Source organism: Aphelocoma coerulescens, chromosome 8, assembly GCF_041296385.1.
Source record: "Aphelocoma coerulescens isolate FSJ_1873_10779 chromosome 8, UR_Acoe_1.0, whole genome shotgun sequence".
Classification (NCBI taxonomy): Eukaryota; Metazoa; Chordata; class Aves; order Passeriformes; family Corvidae; genus Aphelocoma; species Aphelocoma coerulescens.
This window is the reverse complement of record NC_091022.1, coordinates 2,005,412-2,018,471: the sequence shown is the minus strand read 5'-3', so window position 1 is coordinate 2,018,471 and position 13,060 is coordinate 2,005,412. Positions and strand designations below refer to the sequence as shown.

General features: G+C 48.4%; 1 protein-coding gene across 2 annotated transcripts in view; it reads left to right on the top strand.

Moving 5' to 3' along the window:
• The window catches only part of PAPPA2 (pappalysin 2), an 89,388-nt gene that overhangs the window by 19,870 nt on the left and 56,458 nt on the right, over nt 1-13,060 (top strand). For both annotated transcript variants that reach the window (XM_069022826.1, XM_069022825.1), the window contains exon 3: nt 8,765-8,910. In XM_069022826.1, the coding sequence (XP_068878927.1) occupies nt 8,765-8,910 (146 nt within the window). The remainder of the gene's footprint in view (nt 1-8,764; nt 8,911-13,060) is intronic.

The following is a 13,060-nucleotide window of genomic DNA, read 5'->3' as shown; positions in this document are numbered from 1 at the left end:
GGGATCTGCTACTGACCTCCAAACCAAGATGATAAGGCCAGCAAAGCAATGTTTGAGTCATTTAAGCTCTGAGTTGTCAGAACCTCATCCTTATGGGCGACTTCAGCTACCCAGATGCTTGTTGGAAGAATGATACAGCAGCTCACAGGTCATCCGTGAAGTTCCTGGAATGTGTAGAGGACTGCTCCTCATGCAAGTGTTGGATGTGCCAGCCAGGAATGAGGCACTGCTGGACTTGCTGTTCACAAACCAATAGGACCTGTAATAGCTCAGCTAGTGGCACTCTTGCCTGCAGTGATGACAATATTGTGGATTTTGGATCCTGCTGTGCTGCTGGTGGTTAGTGCTAAAACAGAGGTTTTAGATTTTTGAAGAGTAAATTGTGTCTTGCTCGAGGCTCAGCTGGAAGGGATTCGCTTCCATGGAGGCTAAAAGAGTGAGTGCTGGGAGTTTTCAAAAACACTCTCCTAGAGCCACAAAAACAGTTCATCACCTTTAAAGGTAAGATAACCAGGTGGGAACAGGTCTTTAGAGAGAGGACAACCCAATCAGCCTGTTGTGATCCTTGTTCACCCTCTCAGACATCACTGCATGTACCATGTCAGCTGTTCTCCAGTCATGGGCCCTGTGCATCCAGGGTGGTCAGCCCCTCTGCATCCAGGGTGGCATTTCCCCTGCAAATGTGTTACATCCACCGAGTATTGTTTATCTATGAATGTTTGTATTTCTGCATTCCTTCCTTTTGCTTTTTCCCCCCTGCTCTGTGTTCCTACATCCCACACTTCCAGAGTTGGGACCTGCCACCTCCCCAGTGGTTCATCTTCCATGCAGTCAAACTGAGACTTCAGTCCCCATCCAACTGCTGCCACCTTTTTTTTGTCTTTATCTTGAACTCTGATCCACTACCACGTTTAAACTTGGATAAAGGTGGGGACCACACTGTAATTTTGTCCAGGGATGCATCTCAGTTACACTGAGCTTCAGTTCCACTTTCCCTGCTCAGCAGATCTGCTTCTTCCTTCTTTAGCCCTTATTTCTAAAAGGATCTTTTACTCTTTGTTTTTGCTGGAATCACCTTGATTTCAGAGAATTCCACTTCACCCCATTCTCCCTGACGGCTCTGGTGGAGCGGTGTCTGCTGGTCAGTCCTGGTTTTCAATTCTTCATTCAAGACTTGTATTTGTCCCTCCATTTAAGTTGATCTGAATCAACTCATCATAAGTTCAGGCCAAGTTTTCTTTCTCTCATCTGCTCTTTCATAATTTCTACACAGCTTACCAAAACCAGGTCTAAAATAGCATTGCCTTTTGCTGATTCAGTGATGATTTAGTGAAGAACTTTTTAGCCAACACTTCCAGGAATATCTGGGCCATGCCATTGTTAGCAGCACTTATTCTTCAGCCTACCTCAGGGCAAAATGCCCTGCAGGCTTTCTGGTCTGACACTAATGTTATTGTCTTTCTTTCCCAAATCTGACCTCAAGAAGCAGCCTACTGCCCTCTGACGTAACAGAGCTGTGTGCTAGGGATCTGCAGCCCTCCAGCTCCCTTTCCCCTGTAAATCTATAGGGAAGGGTCACAGCCTTGAACTACAATGTGTCTTTTTGATCCCATCTGCAGCTTTTGCCAGTGCCGCTCTCTGACTCTTCAGCATCTGCTACTGCTTCAGTCCCGTGCTCACACATGGAGGTTGAGAGTTAATTCTGAATCCAACAGGAATTGCTCACACTTAAGGGAATCTCCTGATCCTGAAGGATCCTGTTTTGCCCTCTCACCCTCTTTGACATCTTGATACTCAGCCACCCGTGCAAGACTTAAGTTGTGCTGCCAGTGATGGCTGCTTCCTAGGCTGCTATTCTACTCGTGCTGTCAGTGCCTCAGAGGTGGATTTTTCCAGGCATGTCCAAGAACTGTGTGATGTCCTCATCCCTCGTGGACTCAAATGCTCTTTGGCAGGAGTCCAGCCCCCAGTGAAGTTGATGAAAGACTCCTGAGCACTACAGAGGGTATTATTCCAGCAGTGTTGTGCTTCCCGTGATCCCAGGGGAATGTCTGGCTCTTTCGTAGCCTTCCCTTCCCATCTTGCATGTGTTTTGTATCTGGCTGTGTTACCAAAGCCTGTCCAGATGAGAGTCATTTGGATGTTGCTGCCTTGTCAAGTTGTCATGATGCTGGCAGAGATGTTTGTGGCATACCAGCAGAGTGCTGGACTGGAGTCAGAGCTCCCAGACGTGGTCATGGGGATGCAAGTAGTCTTAGTAAGTACAAAAGGACTTAAAAACACAGCATCCCCCCAGCTGCATTTATGCCAGAAATTTTGGGGCAGGTAAACCCAGAGTGTGATGCAGCTGCAGTTACAAGAATGACCATCAGGAAGCAGACCAAGTAACCCATCTGGGTGCCCATCTGTGGCCCTGTGTTTATGCTGTGGAGGTGGCCTTTTTCTGCCTGTGGTAGGGAAGGAGGGAGGCAAGGCTGAGATGAGAACAGGGATGAGGGTTCCCAAAATCTAGCAAGGAACCATTCATTTATGCAAGCAGAGAGCCCAGGTCTGGATGCTTGCCTATTTAGACCCCCTGATGGAGAGTCATCATGCAGAGGAGTCCTTTGGTGGGCCAGAATGGAAGATGCTCCTCTGTAGATACAAAAATGCTGCTAGCAAGGATTTTCTTGCTATTTTCTAAGTCTGTGAGAGACTTTTCTCTCTCACAGAAGAGGTAGCAGGGAATGTAAACAACCAAGCCACCTGCAACCTTGAAAAGTCTTGTTTATGGTATAGTAGAAAAATATTTTGACAATGGATGTTTTAGGATTTTAGCCAATCACTCCCAAGGGGTGGCTGATCCTTTGTCCAATTAGACTATGAAGAAAAAAGTCTATAAAAGAGTTTGCAAAATAATTAATTAAATCAGTCTTGCTGCACAATTCCTGCCTGCTGGATCTTCTCTCCTCCTCCTCCCTATGGCTGTGGGACACGGTGATACACCCTAGGGCCCAGGCCTGTGGTAATACTCCTCCAGATGGAGAGCCAAAGTGAGCATCTCCCTGCGCAGATGACACGGAGCATTTAGAGAGTCCGCTCTCCCAAAGTGTTCACACCTCTTGGATCAGCACCTGTCTTCGTGGCTTGAGCTGTGACTCAGTGACAAGGTGGCTGTGTTTGTCCTTAACCCTTTGCAGCCTTGGAGAAACGTGTTACCCACACACTAAAAATGTTATTGGCAGACGTGCTCATTTCTGGGAAGTCTGAGGGTTTCCTCACTTGTCAAGCAGAGGTTTGGGGGAAAAGGGAGCCTCTCTGCTTGCAGGAAGTAGGAAGAGGAATTTCCTTGCAGTGGTTGAAGGACATGAAAGCAGAGCCAGGAATCCCCTGTGACTTCTTTAGGCTGTATGGTTAGCTGGAGCTGGCTGGGTCTCAAGTATTTTCCAGTTGTCCATGGAGGGCACTTGGACAGCTTCCACCCAACCCCACTCCCACATCCCCTCTGAAAGCTCTGCTGGGAAAAAACTCCTATTTTTGAATTGCAGTGGAATTCCTGTGGCATTACACGCTGCACCCTTTGCAGTACCCAGAGAACTCAGTTTGATTTATGGTACTGCAGGGGGTATGTGCTGGCCTTGCTTTTCATTTGGAGGTGCCACCTCTTGCCTCTTGCTGGTCGGGGCCACTTTGTGGCCCCAAGGCTTCCTGTTATGATGTAAAATGTGCCCCCCTTGCCCCTCTTCTCCCACCTTCTCCCACGTCAGGCTTGTTCTACAGCTTCACTGTGCTTTCTGCTGCCCCACGGATTAGCAGATCCTCTCCTCCCTCCCACCTGTCCACCAGCCATGGTCCTGTTGTTGCTCCCAGGAATTTGTGCTGGAAAAGCTGCAACAGCTCTGTCTCTCCCGGGTGCATCAAGTTGTCTCCTGTGACCAAGCCAGCCTAGAGGCTGACTTAACAACCATGGTTTAGGAAGGTGCTGCCTCCCCTGTGGTCAGGACAAAACTTTCCAAGGAAAAGCATGAGAAAGGAATGTGAGCTCTCCAGGGATCATGGGTGGAGTGTGATTTTTCTGCTGCTCAGAAAGGAAGCTTTGGGTCTTTAATAAGGTAAGGTCTAGTGCAGTAAGAGCTTACCATGCAAATCTACAGACATTCAATACTTTCCCCTTTGATATGATGAGGTGACACAGGGAGGATGGAGCAGGACTCCAAGAAGGCAACTGTCAGGAAGCCATGGACACAACTGGGAATGTGAGAAATTTGGATTAGACTTGAGGAATTATTTTTAACTTGAGGATGCTTTAACACTAGAATAGGTTGCCCAGAAAGGTTTGGAAACCTCTGTCCTTGTGGCTGTTCAGGCCCCAGCTGGGTGTGACCTAGAGCAATGTGATCTAAATAGGCCAGTTTTTGAACAAGGGGGTCAGCATGGCCTGTGGAGATCCCCTCCATCTGCAGCGGGGTCTCTGACTCTGCTGTTCTGTGGTCACAGTCACTGAGGCTGCTCCATCTTCTTTTCCTTTTTTCAACAGCGAGAAGCACCGCAGGATGACAGCCCCTGGTTATGTCCCATTCAAGTAAAACAGGATGCAGTGTGGTGCCCTAGAGTCAGGTCATCAAGCAGTGTCGTTCAGCAGAACTCTGAGCCAATACCCCCTGTTGTGAGGGAGTGCATTGTTCCTGGACTCATCCCTTCAAACACCGTCATTTTGGACAGTGTTCATTCCCATACTCGTGTCTAATAATGTCATTCCATAGCCCTCCCATCCCTAATCTCTCTCTACTGTTGCACATACTCTTCTTCTTGCAAGCTCTACTCTTCCAGGGCTGCAAGTGCTCCCCACCAGGTCCAGGCGTTATCACCACACAGCTGGCTGCTTGCCACTGAGCTTTGGATGCCCTTGGAAAAACAGTCACGTGGAATCTGGCAAACCTGATGTCCCACCTCTGTCTCCTCCATCCTCTGCCCTACTCTTTGGGCTCGCTTTGGGTTTTGCTCCTTGGCTGATAGCTGTACCTTCGTGTATCCTTCTGTCCTTCCTTTGTGCTTCCATGCTGGGCTGCGGTGCCCATCCTGCTGGAAATACTGTCTCATTTGGAATACTCTAGTCTTGCAGGCATTTGGAAAACTGTTTGGGAAGCAGAGGAGAGTGCTGTCCTTTAGGCTGTTTGTGGAGACCAAAGGCTGCTCTGCCTTCTCCTCAGCGAAAATCCCAGAAGCACTGAAGGAGAAGGAGAGCATAACCTTGGCAGGAAGCAAAAGGCTCAGATGCCAGTGGGATGCTCCTTGTCTAACCTAAGGATGCCAGCAGGAAATGTAGATTAAGGGGAGTTGGAGTTGCCCATTCTAGAATTGTTCTGCTTGCATCTTTGGGGACATTAGTGGGATATTTGTGCTTTCCGTGCCACAGGGGGTGAAATTAGGGTCCTTTCTTCTCCTTGCCCATCCAACCCATCCGAGCAGCACTCGGTGCTGGAACTGCTCCCTCTAACTCTTACACATCCCTGAACCATCCGGATCTCTCAATGGAGGGAATTACAGTTATTTATAATCAAGCCTTGACAAAAAATGTTGCTAATGTCAAGGGAACGGCAGGCGACAGCCAGAAAAACATCATGTCTCCAGAAGAGGGGCTGCAGGAATATCCCTCTGAATAGGGCTGACGTCGGCTCTTGGAATTTGGATAGCCTGGAAGGCTTTGGGGCTATTTTTCCGAGATATCATAGGTCAGGAATTGCTGTTATTTTTAAGTCTGTGTCCCCCGAGCAGCTCTGATGAGTGAAGGAGACTTTCTCTCCCCCCTCACCCTCCTTATGCTCTATTTCTATGAAAGTTTTGCTTCTATCCCTTCCGAGTCATGCCACAAGTATGTCCTTCAGGTTTGTTTATTCTTCTCACTATCTATTCCTCCCGGCCTGCTCCCGTCTTGGTTGGGTTGAAGGGATGGCGTCAGCGTGGCGCGTGTCTGGGATGCTCAGGCGAGACATCACAGAGAAGGGATCGAGTTCTCCTAATTTGTCCTTTCCGGTGGGGAGAGTTTTCTCTCCACAAGCTGATGTGGCTGGGGAAAGTGTTCTGGGAATGCTGCTTTGTGGTGGGAGATCTCAGGGCCTGGTGAAGACAAGCTGGTCATCTCATCTCGCCACATAGCCCAGCCAAGATTTTTTTGAAGTAACTGATTCTTCAGAGCTCCTGGGAAGGTGGGTGAGATGCCTCCAGCCTGGGATGGTCTTTTGGGGCTGACTGGTAGAGGCAGTCTGAAGATCCTGATTATCTGACACCTCCCAAGTCAGCAGTGGCTTTCAAAAGCCTCTGCTATTCTAGGTCCAGGGAAATAGCCCTTGGGTTTACCCAGCTCTGTTCCACATGCCGCCCTGCTCTAGTTTATTTCTGGAATCCTTTCTTTTTTCATTTTTTCCTCCTCCTCTTCAATTTGCTGTAGCAACCTCTCTCTTTCTAAACAAGCCTGTTGGTGTAGCAGCGGACTAGGGATCTTGCCATTTCAAACAGAGCATTTGCACATCTCGCTGGTTTCCTCTCTCACTTCACCTCTCAGATGAGAACGTGCCTTTCTCTCCTTAGCCCGTGCTCAGCTCCAGCCTTCTGTCCATCATGCCCCGTGGTGAGGAACGCACTAATGGGCATCCCTGCTAATGGACACCACCAGCAGCAGCTCGTTCAAAGACAGCTGGTGCTCCTTCATGGCGAGCCCAGTGTGGAGAAACGACTGTGCTGCCTTCATAATCCATCCGTGCAGCTCAAAGATGCCAACTGCTCCTGGAAGCATGGGAATAAGGGAAATGCTTTCCACCACCTTAATGTTGCTGTTGGCCTCATGCTGCAGGTTTAGTCATTCTTATGACATATTTCCACAATGGTATGTTTCCATCATCATTCCACGGTGATGTATTTAAAGCCTTTCCATTAGTTGTTTTTTTGGTTTTTTTTTCTTGCTCAGAATCTCTTAAACGAATGGCTTCACAAACTGTGGGTCAGGGTCTTCAGGTTCTGAAGACTTAGACATAAGTCACAGAAATGTGGAGTCAATGTGTCCCAATCCTCTCTCAGCCCATGAGGTTAGTGGCACAGATGGTGGCAATGGTAGTACTTGATTTACGGAATATCCTGAGGTCTAAGGTGCCCCCACAAGGATCACTGAAGTCCATTTAAAAGAGTACCTGGCAGCTGCAGCACAGTCCAAGGCCTTACGGTTCCATTGCTATTATCACTGGAATTATTATTGCTGATTTTAAGTTAGACCTTGATTGTTTTGCATAGCTGAGGACATGAACTCCCTAAAGACCAATGCTGGGACTGTTGGTGTACTGGTGAATGGGATACAGGCTTTTGACCCGTGCAGGAACAGTCACACAGAGGCAAGAACGAAACCTAACTTTCCTGGCTGCTGGAATTTTTGGTCTCCAAGTGCTGAGATATGGCACACTGTGAGGATCACTTCATGGGCACTCAGACACACCCGTGGGTGTTACTGCTCTGCTGCAGTGCCTAGTGCCTACCCACCTCTCCCAGCCCGTTACCTTCCTGTGGCCTTTAGAAATGGATGTCTTGGATATCCCCATTCCTGTGTTCTTTCTGCTCCTGCAACTCTTTATTCCCAGCTCTGAAGATGCGAGGAGAGACAGCCAGCAGCGTTGTCAGGAGACTTTCCCCACTAAACCTCCTGTTCGATGAATCTGCCTCCAGAGATTGCCCTCTCCCCTCTAAGCTTATTTTGGGAGATTTTGTTTTTTCCCCTGCTGGCTGCTGCAGACATTCCAGACCTCCTCTGAAAGATTCAGATCATGTGCAGAGGGGCAGATTGATGTGAAGAGGACCTGGCTCAGTGCTGGTGAGACCCAGGCAGAGTCTTCTCCAAGGTCCATTTTGAGCAGAGCTGCAAGAGCATTTTTGGTTTTGTTTCTGTTTTTTTGTTGTTGTTTGTTGGTTGGTTTTTTTTATTTTTTTGGAGTAAATTCCGAGATACCTTTTGCTCATGCTCTTCCTTGTGCAATACCTGGGGATGTGTCTTGATGGGAGATGTGCCTGTGCACTGCCAGTACACCCTTGTTTTTGCCATGTACTGCCATCTCTGGCATACTTATTTTCCTGCGGAAAAGGATGGAATGAAAGTCCAAATAGAATAGAGAAGCTGGTGAAGAGACTTCTTGGCCCCAGCTGACAAACCCTCTCTGCTCCCAGCAGTAAGATTTTATGTCCATTCCTGTCCTGCCCCATATCAGGGGCAACCCCTGAAAACCCCATTGTTAGAAACAGTTGGAGTTCTGGACTCATTCTTCTCTCCCTCCACCTCAAATTCTGTTTTTCTGATGCCAAACCCCCTCTCGTTTCCCCAGCAGGACCAACCTCTGCATTTCCTTCCTTGTCTCGTGCTTTCTCCTCCTGTTTTTTTCCCATTTTATCCTCGTTTCTGGGGCTTCTTTTGTCCCCACGGTTGGAACACCTTTTCTGAGAGTAGAACTCATGAACAAAGCCACTGTAATTAGCAAAACTTCTTCAGACTTGCATGAGTGCCTTCCAGCCCCACCCAAACCCCTTGCCAGCAGAACTTGCACCTTACAGAGCAGAGCTTGCAGTGTCACAGGACATCCTGTTGAAATGCTGAATTCTTCTCTGCCTTGAAGCGCTCTTGGTTTCAGAGAGTTGAGGATGTCTCCAGGTGTGCTGCACCCTTTGCAGGATGTCTGTGGATGGCCTCCTGCTTTTCCTCCTCGCTCTGCTGGACTGTGTGCTGACTGTCTCCTCTCCTTTATCCGTGCAGGGCGTACATGAGCGTGAAGGAGCTGAAGGAGGCTCTGCAGCTGAACAGCACCCATTTCCTCAATGTTTACTTCGCCAGTTCAGTGAGGGAAGAGCTGGCTGGTGCTGCCACTTGGCCGTGGGATAAAGAGGCCCTTAGTCACCTGGGTAAGTGAGTTATCCCATTCATGGCATCTCAGAATTACTGGTTTTCCTCTCTCTTCCTTGACTTGGCAAAAAGAGGCAGATGTGCTGTGCCTCAGCATTGGGGATGGTTGATATGAAGGTCGTGATAACAGGGTTTGGGTGTTCCAACAGCTGCTGCAGCAAGGAAGAGAGCTGCCTGTTCCCCGAGTCTGTGTGGTGAGGTTACACACTGACAAGGGACTTCGGCATCGTTATGAGAAACTTCTGGTGGTGAGGGCAGTGAGGCAGTGGGATTACAGGTTTACCCTAAGTGCAGGCTCTGGAGAGGGCTCCAGACTCACATTTGGTTTCTCCTGGATCTTCCAGGTCTATCTTTTAGGATTCTGGAGACAGTGAACTTCACTCTGCAGCTCGTAATAGCAAACAGACATAAACTGGCAGTGTCAGTGTTTTCAGAGTTGAGATGGCAGATTTCAGCAGCCCCAGCGCTGCCCAGGCAGCAGCCAGAACCAGCCACTTCCGAATCCAGCTGCAAGTGTGAGGATAGCTATCACATTTTACCATGTTTTTATAACTTGGCCTACTACCTGCTGGAGGCAAGTCCTCGTAGGCTGCAAAACAGCCCAGATGGCGACTGGTTCCCTAGAATGAGGTTGTTCTGTGTGTTTTCTGCTATTTCTGTTGTTTCTCTTTTTCCTGCCCCTTCCTACCACCTCTTCAGTGTCGGAGTTTTCTGGCAAAGCCCTTTACACTTTGCAGTCAAAATGTCTAAAGTGTTTCTCAATAAGTAACTGGAAATAATTACTCCTGACACCTGCACAGCAGACCTAGACCTTCTGCTTTTACAAGTGCGTGATGTTCAACCCTTAAAAGTTTTACACTGCTGTTAAAGACCTGTTTTAAAGTTCCTTTTTGCCAGTTTCCCTCCCTCAATGGGTTTCAGGGCTGTTTTTTCAATAGCATGTGGCTACAGCTGCTTGTTGAGGAAGGCAAATCTCCATGAAATTTATTCTTCCAGCTTCCAGAAATCACTTCCAAGGCTCAGCTTGACAATCATCTGACTGCAGCAAGTGCTTCAGCCACACACGTTCTCCTCAGACCCCTCCCAATGGCTTGCAAGCAGTTGTACAGAGGGGTAATTGGGGTGACTGGTCTCATCAAAAGCTTGCATTTAGCTCCAGTCTCTGTGCTCGTGTCCAGCCAGGGACACGAGAAATGGCACCATCTGGAAATGTTGGATCAGGGTTTTAGCGTGGAGGTTCAGGGGAGAAGGGGTGTTGTCTTGACTCTGGTGCCAGAGCTGTGAAGTATGAAGCTGGATCCCAACTTCTTTGAGGCTCTGGCACGGACTGAAGACTTCGGCTCAAGACTGTCCTTGGTTTTAGATTTAATGAGCTCGGGAGGGCGGGTGGCAGACTCTGTTCTCTGTAAACAGTGAGCTCCACCACATCATCACTTGCTTTGTACCATGCACAATGTATATTATTGTCCCACACAGAAGAAACCTAGGACTGAGGAGGCCATGCATATGTGGCTTTTGACAAAAAATCTCACAAGAGGCCGCTGGAGAATCTGAGTAGATGTGGAAGTAAAGTGGTGAGTAAAGAGAAAGGAAAACCTTGGGAGGAGTTAATGGCAGTTTGAGAAAAATTCCTGAGCTTAGGGACCTAACTGTGGCCAGGGGTGGAGACAGGTCTGTACACAAGAGAGGGGTCTGTCTCCAAAAAGACAGACTCTTTTCCTTGTGCTAAATCTTGCTAATCTCCTGTCTACCCTGACCTTAAAATATGAGGGTCAGCAGCAAGACCTGCACCCCTCACACCCCATGAAGCAGAAATGCCATGCTGATTTTTCCCTACACACAGACAGACCCTTTCCTGCTTTAGTTCTCTGCATGAATCAAATTGGTTCCTTGACTTCTCTGAGAAGCCAAACTGCCTCTTGTCCCCAGAGAGGCTTGGTCAGATGTTGCTCTGTTTGTTTCTCTGAACTGGACTTTCTTAGATGTTTTCAGCAGAAGCATTGTGAGACTTTTTCTCCTCCAACTGCCTTCCCTTCGTCTATTTTTATACTTTGCCTCAGCCCAAAAATCACTAGATTTTCTTGCTCTCCATCAGTCCTTCTCCAGAAGTTGTTTAATCTGCCCATCTGGATTTTGATCTTCTTATAAACCATTTTTTCATGATCTTTGAGTGTGTTTCTCAAGAGGGTCCTCCTCACCTTCCTGCTGGTGTCATCACCTTCTGGAACTCTTCAGTGAACTTTGTTTTTCATCCCCTTCTCTTCACAATGCTCCTTTGGGGCTACCATAAATTACACGACCGTTCATGTGCTGGTTACTTACAGTTCTATTGCTCTTCTCCAGACTTTTTTCCTGAGTAAATTTAATTTTCAGGCAGCCTTTCTGAAGGCTTAGGGAGAGTTTACCAATAATACAGCCAACAGCAACTACTTTCAATGAAGCATAAAAGGTAATTACTGGCTTGGAGAGGGCTGAAGTGGTCTATGAAATTTCTACAGACCATGTTTCAGCTGCTGTGGAGCTCCCAGACAGAGACAACTTGCTGCCAGACAGCAGCAGAGGTAGAAGGGCTCAGGTCTGTTTGCACCACTCCCTGTGACTATACTGTCTGTTTCAGTCTTTCCACCGTAATCACAGTGAGTTCCTCGCAAATTCAGATTTCTTGGAGTCGGGAAGGAGTTTTCTGAGAACTTAGAAGTAAATCTTTTTAACTACAAAGCAGAAGGAGTCTAGGAACTTCCTTAAAAAAAAAAAAAAAACAAAAAACCAAAACAAACCAAACCGACAAAACCTTAGCTTTCTGTGGTGGAAAGCCTTGTTCAAAAAACCCAGCAATGTAATAATGCAGATGCTTTAAACTTCATGTGTAGCTGCATATGAACTGCATAAACATGGTCGAAAGGCAAGGGAATTGTGAACATTTGATGTTATAAATACCTTCTGTAGTTATATAAGCTGAGGCCAGCTCATATATCTGGCAGAGGTCAGTGGATCCTGAAGGAGGGCCAGCCCTTCCACCCGAGGTACCTTAGGCAATGGCCATCTTCCTGTCTGACTAACTGTCATGGGTTTGTTCCATTAATTGCTGTGACTCAGTGCTTGGGGAAGACTGGCCCTGCAGTGCAGGTTCAGCTTTGTGCCTTACTGTTTAAAGCTCCTGCGGCCACTTGAGGATGTCCTCTGGGACAGCCCTGACCTAGGAACAGCTTGGCTCCTTTGGGAGTCCTTCAGCACTGCCATTGATCCTGGCTGGTAGCAGAGAACGTTCTGGGAGCAGGAGCTTCCAGGGCTGTGTGAGTAAAGGAGGAGCACGCTCTACACCAGCACGGGTCATTGGCCGTACTGGTGGGCTGGGAATCTCCTGTTGCGTGTTCAGAGTGGAGGCTTGGCCCTAGGGACGTGACCAGCTCGTGCAGCTGGCAGGTCTGGCCTGGAGGGACAAGGTGTTGTGAGGCCAGACCTGAAGCTTTGCAGCTGCCTGGACTTGGCTGGGTGAGCAAGTCCAAAGAAGTCTCTGGTTCACCTGCCTCGGAATGCTGGACCCCCTTGATACCACAGGGACATGGAAATTTTTAGCTTTGTTGTGTAAATGCTGACCTTGTGAACCTCCTTGAGCCAGTTCTCAGGCACTGGAAGCCCAATTTAACCCTTCTCCCAGGGCAGGAGGAGGCAGGGGTGAGAAGGGAATGCCTGAGCTGCAGTGGAGAGGGGAGGGTGGTCCCGTTGGGACGTTGTGAACACTTCCACATCTTGCCTTCACAGCCAGGATCCTGCAGAGGGGAAATAGAACTTCCTGGTCCAAAGCTGGGAGCCCTCCCAACTCATCAGAGAGCAGTGGGGACAGGGAATGAAGGGATAGGGATGTTCTGGAAGGCAGAGTTCTCAGGCTGTTTCTAATTCTGCCGTTTAATTAGCTGTTAAAATGAGTACTAAAAATATGGTTGTCCTTGTGGAGTGTGGGGGAGGAATGGGACAGGGGAAGCCAGCAGAGAGGAGGGGAGGGGACAGGGTACCCCAGCCTTGGCACCCCTCTCTTGTGACAATTTTCTGCCTCCCTGTACTGGAATCCCATTTATTCACCACATGGGAAGAGCGTGGGGTTTCCGCAGGGAGGAGGGCTGGGCTGCTTGGTCCCAGGGCCCCCTGTGC